At 41.7% G+C, this 17,957-nt stretch overlaps 1 protein-coding gene across 14 annotated transcripts in view; it reads left to right on the forward strand.

Annotated features, from left to right (window-relative positions):
- ADARB1 (adenosine deaminase RNA specific B1) overlaps positions 1 to 17,002 on the forward strand; it is a 65,587-nt gene extending 48,585 nt beyond the window's left edge. For 13 of the 14 annotated variants that reach the window (XM_069021900.1, XM_069021903.1, XM_069021913.1 and 10 more), the window contains 3 exons: positions 7,573 to 7,754; positions 13,479 to 13,678; positions 14,379 to 17,002. In XM_069021900.1, coding sequence (XP_068878001.1) covers positions 7,573 to 7,754; positions 13,479 to 13,678; positions 14,379 to 14,555 — 559 coding nt within the window. In that variant the 3' untranslated portion in view covers positions 14,556 to 17,002. The remainder of the gene's footprint in view (positions 1 to 7,572; positions 7,755 to 13,478; positions 13,679 to 14,378) is intronic. The other variant, XM_069021914.1, reaches the window with a different exon arrangement.
- Positions 17,003 to 17,957: the final 955 nt, after the last annotated feature.

Here is a 17,957-nt window from a genome sequence, read left to right on the forward strand (position 1 = left end):
GAGGAGGAAAGTTGCATAATGGCTTTGTTCCTTTAGTCTTGTCTCAAGTAATCAGCATCTCTACTGAAGGAAAACATTTTATTTTAGTTTAAATACCCCTAACATAAATGAATAGGGTCTTTCAGAACTAGGACAGGCAGCTGGGGAAAGGTAATTCTATAAAAATGACATTTCAGCTTCTTTTATAATATTTTCAGTAAAAGTCACCAAATAAATTCCCCAGTTTCATGTCAGGGGCTTCTCCCAACTGACTGACTTGGGATTCATGCCACATTCTTTTATCACATTGTCATTGCAAATATATTTAAGAAAAAAAGCCAGTTGTTGAGCTAGAACACATTTGATTCTTTTGTTGATTTTGTATGATGCAGAACAGAATCCATCTCTCGCTTCCATAGCTAGCTGTCACCTCTCCTTGGGCTAATGGGAATAATTTTGTTTGTGCCAGTGAAGGAAGCAAATAGAACCCCTTGACAGAGAACAAAGACTGTATGGCGGGTAAGGAGGCCCAAATTTTTTTTTTTTTTTTTTTTTTTTTTTTTTTTTTACGTTGCCCTGACATGTTTTGTCCATTTACATTTGAAAGAATGCCTTGCTCCACTGTGTCCAGCAATCAGTCCTCCAGTATGCCTCAGACATGGGAATTGCCACTGATCTTTCCCAAGGTTCGCAGTCACAGCCTGGGAAAGATGTGGATAAATTTGGGGTGTGGCTCTGCACTTGTATCAAACCACTTATATCTGAACTCCCTCATCTGTATGGATTATCTGTATAATCCAGGTTGCTGTTTCTAGCCTTTGAGGGCTTTGCTGCAGCATGCTGCCCAGCACCCTCCTAGACCTGTTAGGAACATCCAGGGAGAGTTGTGAGAAATGTGGGAGGGCCATGAGTGTAATCCCCCTTGGGCTGGAAGCATTAAAACAGGATTGTCCTGGTGTGTTAGAGCTTGGTGGCTTTGCAGTAAGGTGTTAGGGTGGTTTCTGACCAGAGTTAACATTAATACACATGGCTTTGTTTTAAATGTATCCTGACCTGGTGCCATGGTACTTCATGATGTTGATTTTTGTCATTCTCCTTCTGATGTGCTTTTCTGCCCATATTTTGGGTTTCAAATAATTACTTACCTTCTCATTAAACATTCCAGTTAATGGCTAATGTCCTGCTGAGAAGTGCAAAATTCCTTTTCACATGGTTTCTCTGGTAGAAAAGCTCTAGGAACTGAGAAAAACTTACTATGTTGAGTTGTTAAAAGGGAGTTGGTGCTCTTCTACTTTAAAGAAGGGAAAATATTTTTCTGATAAACTTTTGTGTGAAAGAATATCACATGCCCATCCACCAGCCTTGTTTTGTGCTTATTCAGAGTGGGAAATCCAAATGGACATTTGTAACTCAGTCTTCCTCCTTTTGTCCCCAAAAGAGAGCACTTCTCCTCACCAGTTCTTAACCCAGTGACAGTGGCTGATGTGAATGCAGTGGCCACTTTGATGCATGGTGGCACTTAGGTAAAATACCTGAGGGGAGGTGGTGAGAAACAACTATCCAAGGTGTACCATTATGGAACCTCTCCAACTAGGCTCACATATGTTACGATCTGGTTTAAACCCAGAAGAGCAAAGAAAACAAAGTCTGTGTATAAAACAGAAAAAACTTTGAAGGTTAAAAATATACCCAAAAATGAGATTAAAACCGAATGAGATTAGATGTTGGTGCCAAAAAATTGATGTGTTTTATTTAATAGTAAAAGAGGCAAAGAGAAAGAAAGAGAAAAGACAGAAAGAAATAGAGAAGGAAGTGTGTGTGTGGGGTGGGGGTACAGGGAGAGAGTGACAGGGGTTAGGTGGAAGCATATCACCCATCTGAGGGTCCCAATGACGTCTCATTGCTCCCCTCCATCTGGTCTTGGTGAGGGTCCCCTGCCGCCGCCACACTGAAGAGTGTAGAATGCAGTGGATGAACACATGTTTTGGGCAGGTGGGAACGCCCAGGTGTCTCCCCTGCAGGGCGCCAGTGTGTCACTGTCCCTTGCAGCACCATGGATCTGTTGCATCATCTCTGGTTTTCTGGTGAAGGATCTGGGGACCCCTTCGGGGGGGGGGGGGGGGGGGGGCGTTTGATGGGCCATGGCACCCCTCTGTCCTTCATGTGGATGCAGCTTCTCCCTAGCTGAAGAGGGCCCTCAGCTGGGTTTCCCTGCACAGTGGAGGATGGGTGTTCACTGCCTCTCACCAGAGGCTTTTCCAACACACACCCGAAGCCTCCCCTCCCTCCACCCTTTGGTGCAGGGGGTCTGTGTGAGCCTGGCAGCTGATAGCCCTGGGGCTGTGGTCTCCACTCCTGAGGTGTTAAGCCTGTGCTTTGGGAATGTCCCCAGCCCTGAGTTGTTATTTTATCGTATCTTCATCAGCGAGCAGTGTAAGGCCTCAGTCAGGCCTGTTCAGTACTGGTCTTCTCTGCAGCTTTTGTAATACAGTTTTGCTATAGTAGGCAAAGGTCCTTCATGAAGATGTTTAAGTAATAAACTATTAACATTTCAGTCTCCAACAACATACAGGCAGCAAATGCAGGCAATGCTAGAAAAGCTGGGACAAGGCAGAGCTGCATGGTTGCCTGCCTTGGTGCAGCTACAAGGGGAAACACTTTTTCATGTCTGTAATTGCACGTCTAAAACAGTGTTTGTGAGAAGGGCTGCTGTCAAAGACCAGAGACTTCCTGTGCTTACGATTTACAGGGTGGGCTGCTGAGCCAGCTACTTGATTTAAAAGAAGCTCTCATTCCTTGTAAAGATACTGCTGCCTGTTTACAACTGTGGCCCTTGAAGAGGAGTGGTCATAGAGACTTAATTAATCTCTTAAGGAAACAAGAAGAAATCGGGTTTAAAGTTGTGCCTTCTGCACACCAGAAGGAAAACTGCTTTCTGGTATAGTCCTTCATCTTCCACAGTGACACTTTTTCTCACTTGCCATCAGTTGCAAGTAAAAACTTGTGATAAACAAAATGCTAACTAAATAATTTTTATTTCTTCATAGTAATTGTGGTTTATAAATAATATTGATATGAGAAGCTCTTTGAACTGTAAACACTTGATAGGTTTTGCCATGTTTGAGTATTTGCAGGAGACTCTTGTTTTCCTGAGATGAATTTTGACACCAATTCCATGTGGACACCATTGTGGGTCACACATAGTGACTCCCCTCCCCCATACTGCTCTCGGCATAAAAATTAGTAACTGTTTGATATTAACATCAAATTGTATGACTTACTGCTGTTAGGCCCCCCTCAATTCTGTATTTTCTCTAAAATAATGTGAATAACAGCATTTCTGTACCTTTGGAGTTTGAAAAGTTCAGAGGGGAGTTTTTACCTGACGCATATATTTTTAACTGGTTTTATTTTTGGCAAGAGGTGCTACCAGCACATTGTGAAAGTGTTGCTGAGAGTTAAATTTTACTTACCTTCTCATGTGTCAAGAGCTGTGAAATCAGCTGCATTTCTTGAAGAAATCCACAGACCTTTTAGGAATCCACTGTAGATACCCCTGAGCAGATGGTGGTCCGAAGCAGAAATGTGACAACACAGCAAGGAGGAGAGGACTCCTCTTGATTTGGTGTCAGTGTCTGGTTTCTCCACCCTCCTTTTTTAGTGCAGTGTGCTTGAGAACAGCAAAGGTTGAGGAAGTGCATCCATCCTTCAGATTGTTATGAACAGAATCTAGAGTAGAGAATACAGAATAAGAAAACCAGTGACTATGATAAATTTGTAAAATTTGGATTTCCCACTGAGGTGGTCATCTGTAAGACCTCAGGTGAGCACAGTACACAGAGAGTGTCCTCTGTGTAAATTGTCAGGAGTTAAACACAACTCATGTGCATTGATCTGCAAAGGCCAAGGTGGGGGTCGAGCCTGTAAAGGTGTTGGGATGTACTGGTTTGAAGGAGCATTTCCCAACACTGTCCTTGTACTCCCAACAATGAAGAAATCACAATAAGCTGTACCCCAGCACAAATCAGGGCACCCGTGTTTAAGCGTTGGCAGTTTGAATGTAAATCCTGTGGCTATTCATACCAATCTAAGAGCTTGCACTTTAAATATCAGTTTTACTTTGAAGTAAAGTTTTTGAATGTTGTCAAAGAAAATTCTTGTACTAACTTAAAACCAGAATGCTCAGAATGTGTTAAATACTGTTATAAGACTTTTTTTTGCTTAGCTTAGACAAGCATCTCATGTGTTTCCAGTGAGAAGGTATACATTGGAAAAGTTTCCCTGCCTGCTTCCATGTTCTTTCCCATCTGCAGCGCTCTGCTTTACATGCTTTTCTTTAGGCATGTCAGTATCTTTTGATGTGATGCAGCATTCTTGTGTTCTGCTCGTGCTCGTTTTTTAGCACCCAGGTTTGGGTTTGTAAGCTAGATTTAAGTCACTTCAATTACTTAACTCTTTTCTGATGCTATTTTTAATGTGAAAAAAAAAAATCCATTGCTTAATTGCTCCACTGGAAAGACAACACTGACTTGAAGTTTTCTGTAGTGCATTTTGCTTTTTCTGCTCCGCACCACATGGTTTGTAGTGAAATACAGCATTTGGCCCATTAATTTTAAAAGAAATTGTGCTTTCAGTAGAGGTTAGTGTTAGATTGGCAGCAATTGTTGGTGTGTGTTCTGACAGCCTGTGTTTGTAAACTGGAGGATGAGGCACTTCTGGAGGCAATGCCTGTGGCCTTTTGAAAACTGATGTATGGTGGTGGTTTCTTCTCCTTTTATATTCATAAAGGTTGTTCCAGTGTACATGCTAATGGAAGTGAGATATTACTGTTTGATGGAAGTGGAGTATGAAAAAGGAACAAGAAGAAAGTCTCCATGCAGTGCTTTCTTTCACTCTGCTATGATCTGCAGAACATGACCATAAATCTGATAGGGAGAAGCTGGGGGATCTGGGGGGGCTCAGCCTGAAGGAAAGGAGGCTCTGGGGTGACATTCGTGCTCTCCGCAACTCCCTGATGGGAGGGTAGAGTTAGGTGAGGGTTGGTCTCTTCTCCCACATATCAAGGGACAGGACCAGAGGAAATTGTCTCAAGCTGTGCCAGGTGAGGTGCAGGTTGGATATTGGGGAAAAATTTGGCCAGACCCTGGAACAGGCTGCCCAGGGAAGTGGTGGAGTGTAGGTGGGAAGTGTCCAAAAGGTGTGTGGATGTGGCACCTGGGAACAGTGGTGAACAGGGTTAATTGTTGGACTTGATGCTCTTAGAGGGCTTTTCCAGCTTTAGTGATTATGTGATTCTTTTGGGTTTCATGTTCATCTCTGCACTATAACCAGTTTCTGATGCAAGAATACATTTTTGTAGAGAAGTAAATGTTCTTTTATTGCAACAATGAAATTTAAAGCTAGTTTTATAAACCTAACCACCACCCAACCCTGCATAATGAATATTAAGAGCTTTGGTTGATGAGTGGTTTCTGCAGTCCCTGTCCTTGTACAGGCCCATTGCTCTGAGCCCAGCATGAGCGTGTGCTGCAGTGGCAAAGGGGATTCAGCACAACCCAGCAAACCAAGGCCTGTGCCCAGTAATACCAGTTCATACAGCCCTCCTTGCAGAGGCTTGCTCAGCTGTCCTCACTCCTCCTCCCCTTCTAATCAGAAGTTAACAAGACAAATGTCAACTTTTCATTTTCTGTGCCAGAGAAGGTCACCAAGTGTGGGAGGAAGCAGTAAAACACGAGCTCTGGAAATACTGAAGTCAGAAGTAAGGAAAAGGGTCTGGAAAAGGATTTATTTAAGAAGTAAGGGCTTGCCAGAAGAGTGCCTTGGCCTATTTTAAAATGTCTGTCATCACTCAAGCACTGATCATGTAATGTAAAATGTGATGTGCCTTGTCTGCAAACCTCAGTTTGCAATGCTCAGTCTTGAATTCTTTCCAGATGTTTCTTCCATAGTTTTACCTGTGTCTGTAGCAGTCAGAAAGGCATACTGGTCCTGGGAAGCAACAATTTTCACTTGATATCTTTACTCTGACACTTGGTTCCTGATTGTGTTTTCAGTCTTTTTAAAAATATGCCTTTATTCCATGTAAAATACACCTCATTTAATATCACAGTATTTTTACTCACTTATTAGGCCCAGCTTTTTTAATGGCAGGTGAGTAAATTAATGCTCATTGCCTCCATTTTCATCCTCAGTAAAGATATGTAAAGAAACTGTTTCCTTGGATTATAATCTTTGTTTTACCATTTTTATTTAAAAAAAAAGAAACGTGTTGCAAGTCCTGAAGCCAGCCTGTGTAGTTCAGTTTTTGCAGTAGTGAAACAGTTGTGGTGTGGAGTTTCTAACTTGAAATGATGCTGATGTGTAGCTCTGCCATCCCAGCACAAGCTGCAAGAAACACTGTTAGCAACATCCGAATTCCCTGTTTTCCTAGGACAACCTTGCAACCTGGCATAGGATGGGCTTTTTAACAAGGACAACCATTCTATGGGAGCACAAGAGCTTCTGATGTGCTCCTCTGTTTCATCCAAGCACCAAGGGAACTTTTCCTGCTGCTTGTGTCTGAGTATTGCAGTTGGACTCCATCTCCAGGTTGGACAGGGCTTGGAGCAATCTGGGATAGTGGAAGGTGTCCCTGCCCATGGCAGGGGTTGCAACTGCATTATGTTTAGGGTCCCTTCGAAGCCAAACCATTCTGGGATTCCAAGACTGAAATACGCTATTTTCATAGTGCCAAGCTTTTTGCACATATTCCTCAGACCAAGGCAGTGAAAATACTCTGCAGGAGATGTTGAAGTTTTCAAAAGTATTTTGCGTGACTGTTACAGAGACACTGAGAGCCAAAACTTTATCAAATGAACACAGTTAAAAAAAAACAACTCAGAATCAGGATCTTGCTCCTAGGCATTCTGCATCCCTGCCACCAGACCTGATCCAGTGTAAATCACAGTGCTCAGACAAGGATTTATGTTTGGAATCTGTGAAGCAGCTAAAGGGAGCAAAGACTATATGCATTCTTTGCATGTTTTCAGTTTTCATATTCACTTTTCTCCCTGCCTGTGGATATTGCAAGCCAGTGCACATGTCCTTTCTGTCAGCAGGATGTGGGCAGTTGGGCTAAGGTTTGAAGGACAGGCCTTTCCTTGTGATGGTGAGGTGTGGAGGTCTTGCAGACAATCCTTCTTGTGCTCTGGAAAGGATGCTCTTCTCCCTGGCAGGTGTCTTTGGAGGCATCAGCTGCTGTTTTTGATGGAGAATCTCACGGTTTGGCTTTCTCCCATTGAATGATCCTGTCCATCTCTGGCATTAGAGTGCTGGAAAATGCATCACCAGATATGTTAGCAGGGTTACAAGGAGTCTGCTCCTGTTTTAGGTCATTTTACTCAGGATTACACTGAGTGTCCCCTAAGCTGATCTCTGAAATTCTGGCAGGATTCACAGCTTATGCTACCATGGTCATGTGCTGGTCAGGAGGAAGGGTTGAAAGTCTGGTCCATTGTGATTAACTGCTGTTATGTCTGGCAGATGTTACTTGTTCCATTAAAAAGAAAGTGTTTTTTTGTTTTTTGTTTTGTTTTGTTTTTCCCTCCCTCTTAGGTGGAACGTATTGGGTATTCAAGGAGCCTTACTTAGCCTCTTTGTGGAGCCAATTTACTTCTCTAGCATCATCTTGGGGAGTTTATATCATGGGGATCATCTATCCAGAGCCGTATACCAGAGGATAGCAGAGATAGAAGATCTACCACCTCTTTATACACTCAACAGACCTTTACTTAGTGGCAAGTATCTAATGGAGAAGGCCGTGCCGGTAACTAAGTCTGTTCAAGTAGCATTGTGATTTTCCAGTTCTCAAAACCTTGCAAACTGTGTGCTGTGAGTAAACTGCTTGCTGGTTACAATAGAAAAGTTGTGGTCAAAACATAACACAGATATCCAGTCAGAAATACTGTAGCAAGGACCTTTAAAAGCTAAAAAGAACTGGGGGATGAAACTTTGGATGAGTTTCCCCACCATTCCTGTCTGGAGTATGCCCTAGGAAGATGAGAGGCAAGTTGAAGGCTTAGTGAAACCTCTTCCCACCTGTGGAAATAGTGTGTTAGCATTGACTGTCACTTCTCTTGCACTGCAGATTTTTGTTGAGTGGTCCTTTCATTTATCAGTATGCCAAGATAGACACACTTGGTTCACAATTTCTAGATCAAAAATCAGCTCAAAATGGATGGAGATAACACTTCACCTGTCTTAAATTCAAAAATAGCTTATTACAGTAATGCCCTGAAAGCTTTAAAACTGAAGTCTCATCCTCTCACTGTGAGCATTGCTTTGCTCTGTAGAGTTTAGCTTTTGGCATGTGTTTATTTTCCAGGGGAAAAAAAGCAGCTCATAATTTTAAAGCATGTTGAAAGTTGGACATGAATTTTTAAAACAGATTTAGGGAGGGAGTGGGCAAAAGACCATTGTGAACAATGAGTATTCCTTTAGGTACAAAAGGTAATTAATAAGGATTCCCCGAATTAGAATGTATAAAAGTGCTAAATAACATATTCATCCTTATATTAGCAAGTAAGTAACAGTTGCAACACTCTGTTCCAAATATGTAATAGTTTTATGGGCATAGTAGCTGATGCATGGACTGCTTCTGCCTGATTTTGGGGAATTTTTATCAGTCCTTCAAGACAGCAGGTTTGTGGCAGGGTGAGCAGAGTTTTTGTTTTCCTTTTCACAGCATAGAACAGTACCTTGTCTTCTTGAAAATCATCTTTCTGCAATGGTGCTATCATCTATTTCCCATGAAATAGAACCATCTGTTTAAAACAGTTGACCCAGGACTTGCTGAGTAGCAGAGAGTTCGGAAATGTTCTCAGCTGTTCAGTTTTCACAAAAATACACATCTCAAAAATGTACAGATAGGTTTTTTTAGGAGGTTGGGCAGAGATCTCTGTTGATGTATTTTTTTTTTACTGGTTCAGTCTTGAAAGCTGATTTTCTGACCTCTGGTGTTACATTCAGCTGGGGCATTCATGTAGCTGTGCTCTTGGATTCACATATTTTTCAGTGTATTCTTACCTAGAACAAGCACTGCAGAAATACCTGTCTCCAGTTCTGTGTTCTTTCTTGTACCACACACACACCTCCGTGATTTATTTCTACCAGAGGGATGAACTAGAACAGAAATACCTGTCTTGTCCCACTGTCCTGCCTGTTTAGCTGAGAAAGTACTGTAAAAACAGGTTTTCTTTAATAAAGTGAATTTTATGTCTGCTGGGGCACCTGCATTAGGTTAGAATTATTTTGAGATACTGTTATGTACTGCTAAAAATTGTCTTTTATCATCTTTCTTTCTTTACAAGAGAGTTTTTAGTTAAACCTTTTCCCAGCAAGTTGAATCATAGAATCATTAAGGTTGTAAAAGACCCCCAAGATCATCGAATCCAACCACTAACTCAGCACTGCCCTGTTCACCACTAACACGTGCCCCATATATTCAGTTCCAGTAGGGAACATGCATACCAGAGCAGCTGTTTTTCAGGTAAGGGATGCAGGAAATCTGTCTATTGATAGGAAACTCCCTTCCTGTGCTGACTCTTGGAAACCTTTTGGTTGCAGGAGCCAGATTTTCAGGGTGCCTTTAGCAGCCCAGCACTGAGGGCAGTTGAACTCTCCCTGAGAGGTGGCCACCCCACTTGAAGAGAAGACAGGTTTGAATCTTGTAAATTTCTAGAATAATCTGAAAAGGGATTGATTTCTCAGAGTGAGGATGGTTGGATAAATCAGCCAATGTCAAGTTGCCAATTTGCAGGGTGACCTGCACAGACTCTTTTTGGTGGAGCCACTGTGGGAGGTGGGCACGCAGGAGTTCACCCCTGCTGAAGCCCAAGTCAGGTACTGAGATCTTTGTGTTTAGAAATCCTTAGCACATCTTTCATTTGTTCATTCCTGGTTATGTTTTTTGAAATGGTTTCAACTTTTTGCCATCCACAGGCTCCTTGGGTAAGGAACTTCCTTTCTGCTAATTTAATTAATTAGATGTTCCTCAGTGCTCTGTGAGATCCAGACCATAAGCAGTGGTCATGACACTCAGATAGGAAGGAATATCTCAGAGGTATAGAAAACTAAGTCCTATTTTTTGCAAGCTGAAGTGTCTTAGTCTACTTTGTTGTTCCTTGCACAGAGACCCTTTCACATAAGGATCATTTTGCAGACCCATTTTTGTGCTAGTGAGACCAGAGCAGTAGCTGATAGCCAGGGTAAAGCAGCAATACTGGTTTATGTGGTAGCATATATTCTGTTCATTTCCTTGATCCTTCACTAATAATTCCTAACATTCACTTTGATTACTGTTGGTGATTGACCTGACCTTTTGGTAGAACTGAGTATTAGAAACTCATTCCTGAATGCTAATATTGAGCTCCAAGACCAGCACTCCTTGTGCAAGATTACTTTGGGTTTTTTCCTAATATATGTTGCTTTATATTAATCTGTGAGGAATTTCATTTGCCTTTTTACTGCCCAGACCCCCCCAGTATGTGAGGTTTTTTCTGCTACTTTTTGCAATTGCTCCTCTTCTTGCCTTTTAAAAATAATTTAGTATCATCACCGATCCTACCTCAGTTTCCCCCCCCCAACACATCCCAGGTCTGCCCCGAGCTGGAAGCTCTCCAGCTGTGTTCACTCTTCCCAAGGAGACCATCTTTATTCAAGTGTTAATGAATTTGTTTTTAAGGTAGACAAAAATAAATCTTTCAGCAGAACTTCTGGTGATTTTTTTTTCTTGGCTGTTCCCTTGGTACCTCATGCTCCTGTTCACATTGGTGCTTTTCAGCTTTCTGTGTCCTTTTGAATGAAGCTTGTTTTAGCTCTCTCCTCAAAGAACTGTCAAGCATTATTATTTATATAAGCACTGGCACAAAGAGCTGTGACCTTTCCCTTTGCTTATTATATCCCTTTTTAATAATATTCAACAATAAGTTCTGAGCAATGTTCTCTAAATAGCTTTAGTTCTATTAGTTTTCAAAGTTTTCAAAGTTATTTCAGTAAAATATTTGACTTTCTATCCTAGATTTCTTTTCTATTTCTAATCTCAGCATATTGTGCTATATTCATGTCTAGATTTGGAGGGGGAAGATCTGACCCAGCTGAAGTTTTATCAAATGCTTTGATTTTGAGATAACCCTTATTCCCTGTCCATGCTACCTGTGATCCACCATCAGGGACTCCTTTGCCATCTCTCTAGAGTTCTTGCCCACAAATAAGCAGCTGAATGGGTTGTTATTAATTAAATCTGTTTGAAATTCTAAATCTGGGTTGGTTTTGGGTTTAATGTTTTTTTTTTTTAAATAATTAATTCATCAAAACCCAAGGAATTGAATTGTATAATTGCAATGGAAATGTAGTCCATACTGGATGTTCAGCTTTGTCATCTTTATTTGATTTGCTTGTGGGACTCGTTGTGATATCACAAGTGTTTTGGAGTACTTGATGACCTCTGTCTGATCCCTGTACTTGTGTAATAGTGTATGGAATGAAAGGAAAGGTAATAGTATAGATGTCATTAAATGTAAGAAAAAAAAAGACAAAAAATTGTCAGGTGGCATCAATTTCTTAGCACCCTTGCCTCAGTACTTTTGGTAAAATGAAATTTTGTTCCAATTCTCAATTTTTTCACTTTATATTTTAGAAAATGGGGAATAGTTGGTTATTTTCTATTATTAAATTATTTCTTATCAGTCATAGTGACAAGGTTGATCCAAACCAAGTATAAAAATATAACAGCTTCAGTGGTTTATATTTCAAAGTGTTTTTTTGTTTTTTAAATGACGAATTGATGATAGGAAGCAAACCTGAATTTTGCTGAGTCATTCAGACTTTGTAGGTCTTGCACACTCTCAGTGCTGGGCCCAGAGGTGCCATGAGACTGAGCCAGGTGAGCCAGTCCTGCTCCCAGTGATGCCATGGTGATTTTTTGCCTTTTCTTTTATACCCCTGTTATACCTTTTTATAATTTCTGTATTCTTAGTGCTTTTTGCCTACATTCTTGGACTTGTTTGTCAAGCTGAGAGACTAAACATTTTAGAAGCTTCGTAGTTAGGGATCAATGTGCCACAGACCCCAAGGTTCTCTCCAGAACACATTCTGTAAACTAAGATAGAACCATCCAGGGGAAGGCTCCTTGGGGAGGGGGTCTCACTTGAGCCTCTCATTGGGGAATCTTTGATAGATATGCTAATTAGTAAAACCTATAATGTTATACCAGATCTTTTGTGGGGGGATTGCAGGGTGCATTTCAGTGCACTTGACCTAGATGTGTGCACCTAAGGATCCTTAAAATAAATACCAAGGTGAAATCCCTTTTTCCCTTCTAACTGTGTTTGACTCTTGATTTTAAGACCAGGAAAAGGCATCACCAGGTGCCCAGCTTCATTAGATTGCATTCCAGATATCAGCCAGAAATGCATCCTGCTGTGTTGCTTATGTTCAATTTCCAAAAATTGTCTAGATTTTACTAAGTGTAGGACCTGGCCTAACAGTGGAGTAGACTTGAAATAGGTTCTCAATGAGAGCTGCCTTAAAGCGGGATTTTTATTTACTAGAAAGAACAAATTGCCCTCGTGCTTTGCTCTCTCCTGGTGAGGTGACTGAGACATCTTCAATAGAGTTTTGCCACCCCTGGAACGTCTGAGGAGTCACACATGCATGGAGCAGCTGCTGTGACCTTCATTATGTACAGTCCATCTTTTGAGCATCTGGGTGTCATGGGGAGTAAATCCTGCCCTGGGCAGGCAGCCAGCCTCGATTTGCACTTGACTGGATTGTGGTGGCTTTGCTTCTCTATCCCTGGAGATAGAGCCATAGCTTGAAGGTGTCACATAATTTAACACCTGAGCAAAGTGATTCGAATCCTGTTTGGAGTCCTGTGGTTCCCCATCTCTGGGCTCAGTGTGCAACACTGGCCATGTAAAAGTGGGGAGGCAGCTAGAACACAATGGATTTATGCTGGAAGACCCAAATGTCTGCCAGTTCTGGCTTTATGGAGGGTTCTGAGGATGGGGCTCACAGGATGGTTTGTGTTGGAAGGGACTGTCAAGCCCATGTCATTCCACCCCCTGCTATGGGCAGCGACACCTTCCACTATCCCAGGTTTGCTCCAAGCCCTGTCCAGCCTGGCCGTGAACACTTCCAGGGTTCATAGTTTCACATCCATTTGGAAGTGAGATGAACCCCATGAACTCCTGCCACAGAGCTCTCCATGATCCCCTCTGCCGAGGAGGCCGCTTTCTGCAGAGGTGCACACTTGCCCTGCTGGGAAGGACAGAAGTAGAGACCACTTTAGCCAGAATGAAAGTGAGGTGTCCATGGTGTTACCTCTGCGAGTCGGTGAGAAATCTGCAGGAGAATGCCGTCAAAATAAAAGATCTGCTTGTAACACTGTTTACTCCCCAACAAAAAAACAAAAATCAAGTGTTTGTATTTATTATCATCGTTAAACATCACTTTTCTTTCAGGTATCAGTAATGCAGAAGCCCGTCAGCCAGGGAAAGCCCCGAACTTCAGTGTGAACTGGACAGTAGGAGACTCTGGTCTGGAAATCATTAATGCTACAACTGGCAAGGATGAGATGGGCCGTGCATCGCGCCTCTGTAAGCATGCGTTCTACAGCCGCTGGATGCGCATCCATGCCAAGGTACAGCTTCCACAGCGCCAGGTTTGCCACTTTTTAAGTCTTAGTGAAATACCTGGATGTGCTTTCTGTACTCAGAAGCCACTTTCTCAGCCTATTTTAAGCCAAGTCTGATGCTAGAACCACAGAATCATTAAGGCTGGAAAAGACCCTTAAGATCGTCAAGTCCAACCATCAATGCAGCAGCACCACCATGTTCACATTAAACCATGTCCTCTAGCACCATGTCCACACATTTTTTGAAGACTTCTCGGGGTGGTGACCCTACTACTTCCCTGGACAGCCTGTTCCAATGCTTTACAACCCGTTCAGTGAATTTTTTTTCCTGATATATAATCTAGACCTCCCCTGGTGCAACTTGAGGCCAGGTAGCTGCTGCTCCATGCAGTAAGGGAAAAGAACAATGTGTTTGTTAACTTACTCTTTAATGTGATGTCTGGTCCAAAATGCATATTCCTTGGTTTATAGCTGAGTAAGCAAAGGATGCTGTCTCCTTTGAGCTTGCCTTTGCATTTTAATTTATTTGGAAGGATAATCCTATTTTCACTGCTGAGGTTTCACTTTTTACTCTCAGAAAGAAAGCTTCCAGGAAGTATGTCTGTGGCTTTTTGGCCTCAACATTTTGTTTGGTAGATCCTTACCTTGTTTAAATATTAGCTGTTTAAATAACTCAGTCACTCTGATACTGTTTGGCTTAATAGGGTCTTGTCTTTCATCCCCACAGCTTTCCTCCAGCTTGCGCTCAAAGATCCTCAAGCCCAACCTGTACCACGACACCAAGCAAGGAGCCGCTGAGTATCAAACTGCTAAAGAGTGTTTGTTTAAAGCATTCCTGAAGGCAGGACTTGGAGCCTGGGTGGAGAAGCCCATAGAACAGGATCAGTTTTCTCTCACGGTCTAATTCACAAACTGCACATCACTTTGGAAAGGGAGTTGTTCTGGAAATTCCTGGTGTCCAGCATTGCTTTCTGGCATCTCCACAGCCGTCAAAACATCTTTCTGCTCTTCGGAGTTGGGTTTTTTTTAAACTTCACAGTAACTATTTCTGTTTTGCCTAAGTATTGAAACTCAATAATGATCTGGCACATAATTGTATATTTTGTTATAGGAAAGTAATTTCTGGTGTATTTCTAGAAATACTTTTACTGTAGAAAACTTGCAGTAAGGCTGTCCTTACTGTATACAATGACTCATTTTTTCTGGGTTAAAATATTTCTTTTTTAATTCAATGTCATCAAGTGCATGAAGAAATTAATAGTTTCTCTAGGTTTTACACCACACTTTTAGGAAGTAGCTTAATTTTTTAAAAAGAAAATAGGCAACAAAGCTGATTCTACTCCTCTGTTAACTTGTTTTTCAACTGCAGATATTTTTAGCACATAGATCACAGAGCCAGAATGGAGTCTGGACAGCTAGTTTTTTCCCAGTTCCTTGCTCTTTAAAACCAGCTGCTGAAAATTTCATGTCTTTGATGTATGTATTTATTAGTCTGTGAGCCAGTTTTTAACATGCAGCTTTTTATTCTGTTTTTAAAAATACATTTACCTCCCATTTACACACATTGTGAAGTCTTCATTATTTTACCATTGTAAACTGGAAACAGCAAAATAATTATTTGTAAGTTAAGAAGTTTAGTCTATAACATGCAGAAGCCTGTTTAGAAGTAGGTGATTCGTATATCCCAGGAACTCATCCAAATACAATCTTCACTGTAACAGCAATGTGACAGCTTTAGAAAAAATCTACTCATTTTAAGGGCACAGAGCCTGAGTTGCCAAAACCAATCACTTGGTGGGTATTAATTGCTCTCCTCTGGAAGCTCTTGTAACAGAGAAACCAGTTGTTAAAACTTACTTCCTGTGAGTTATACCTGCTTTCAGCCAAATTGTTGTGTCTGAGATTCCCTGGCCTTTGGGCTTTACATGTGTGATGGGCTTCATGAAACTAATTAGGTAAGTTGCTTTCAAAAGTGTGTCCATTGTCCATTTGTTTTGACTATTCCTTTAAAAAGTGTTTTTCCTGAAGGTGTGGACACCTCTGCTTTATGTAAAAATGTGAGATGGAAGCAAGATATTGAGGTATGTTTGATTAACTGCTGTGTAGAAGGAGGACCTCAGCCCCAGCACCTCTTGGGTCAGCAAGTCCTTGGGGTGTTGGAGACTGGTGTAAACCCACTTCAGGCCAGTCATGAATGCTAAGGCATTTCTGCTTGAGTAGGAACCCATTCTCAGCTTCAAAACCTGATCAGACCTGAAAATCATTTGTGCATTAGTTGAAGTCTCTGGGTTCATGTCTTGGGAGGAAGACACTGAGGTGCAAACAGTACATTTGGGTGGTACTATGGATAATAGCGAGCACTGCTCTGGGAAGGCAAGGGGTCCCCCTCAGGAAATTGATGCTTCTGGAGGTTAGTGCCTTTTCCAGATGCCAGGGGAAGAAGCTGCAATAGAAGGGCTGGGTTAATTCGCCTTTGTGGTGGCTTCAGTCACCCTGTCAGCTTCTCATTAAAGCTGAGAGCACTCCCGTGGCCTCTTGCAGGCCCAACAAGGCTCTTGGAGTCATCATCCAACTGAGAGGTTGGTAGGTAGACTGACCTCTTCCAAAACAGAAAGGAATTCAGTTGTATGTGGTCAGATTTTGCAAGCACTGGGACAGCAGCCTTTGGGATTGACCTTGTCTTGGTCACAGTGCAGAAGTTCTGCTTAAGGCTGTAGCTGAGTGTTGTGGACATGTTTCTGCAGGGTTGAGGAAAAGGTGGTCACACCGTGTGTGTTTCCTTGGAGTCATTACTGCTCTTAGGTGAAACACACTTTTTTAAGGGACTCATTCAAAAGTTGGTGTCTTTCTGAATTTTCTTTGAGGACTAGGAAAGTAGTAGCTAAAACTATTATTTTTTATGAAGTCAAAAATATGAACAAAATATTTAAATATTATATAGACAGTTTTTTAGCTGTTGAAATGAACTAGTAGCATTAAACTGTAAAGGAAATATGTTCCATGCCAAAATCTTTTGAGGAAGGAGCGGTGTCAGGTTATTTATGAGGAATGAGTTCTCTTGTTGGTAATTCTGGGATTTTAAAAAGAAGTTTTCCAGGGCTGTGTGCAATCCATATCTGTCTTCTGGGAGTCAATAAAATACTGCTTGGCTTCCTTCAATCCCTTGTTCCTTTTTGTGCAGTTCACACATAGAAGGAAGTAGGGAGAGTTCCCTGGAAATCACTGTCACTGAGCAAGGAGGGATAGCAATGTGTATAATCTAAAGTGACTGCAAAAGATAAGACAACTCAGCCTCTGACAGCTGCCAAATTTTGTAGGGGACCAGCTTTTGGAGGCTGAGGGCTCTGGAAAGCCTGGGCTGGGTGGGTGGGAGCTGGCCTGCACAGAGAAATTGTACTGACACTCTGGGAGCTGCTTCCTTTCTTTTACTTATTTTTTTCCCTTATATTTGATTGAATATTTATATAATTATTTTGATTGAATATTTATATAATTATAATTGAGTGTTTGTCTCAGGATGTTCAAAGGACTTAGAGTAACAACTTAAATGTTGATGAATACTTGAAATTGAATTTAAGGTGTTTTTTCTCCAGATGGCAGACTACTTGTAGTAAAGTTTTGTAGGTTAGGTAAATAGATAATTTTAAATATAGATTTAAAAAAAAAAAAAAACAAAAAACCATATATATATGTTCTGCAGGATTGTTTTAAGAAAATCTGGGCCTAAAAGTTAACACCTGAAATCTTACTTATGGCTGTACTCAGGACGTGGTAATAACTGTAGATTATTCTTACGGAGTGTGAGTGTGTCATGTGGGAGCTTGTTGGCAGTGGGGATGTCCAGCTGGCTCTTCCCCTGGAACAGCTGGTGATGGCAACAGTGACTCTGCTGTCTTAGGGATTTACAACAGTGGGGTTTCTGTACAGCTGGCAATTCTCACTTTCTCCTTGTCTTGAAGAAATTGTTTCATGGCTGGTTACTGCACAGGCAGCTCCGGAGGAGAAGGTTTTTGTGTGCTGTTCCTCTAAATCTAAAAGACCTAGCTGCTGAAATGCTCAGGATTACGGAACTTGTGTTGCATTTCATCAGTACAGTTCTGAAGACAGGCTGGGAGAGCTGGGGCTGTTCACCAAAAGAAGAGAAGGCTCTGGGGAGACCTTACAGCCCCTTCCACTCCAAGAGAGTGGAGAGTGCCTGGCGTGACAGGACAAGAGACATGGCTACAAACTGACAGAGGTTAGATTTTGATTGGATATCGGGAAGAAATTGTTCCCTGTGAGGGTGGTGAGGCCCTGGCACAGGGTG

This window comes from Aphelocoma coerulescens, chromosome 7 (assembly GCF_041296385.1).
Source record: "Aphelocoma coerulescens isolate FSJ_1873_10779 chromosome 7, UR_Acoe_1.0, whole genome shotgun sequence".
In the NCBI taxonomy this organism is placed as follows: Eukaryota; Metazoa; Chordata; class Aves; order Passeriformes; family Corvidae; genus Aphelocoma; species Aphelocoma coerulescens.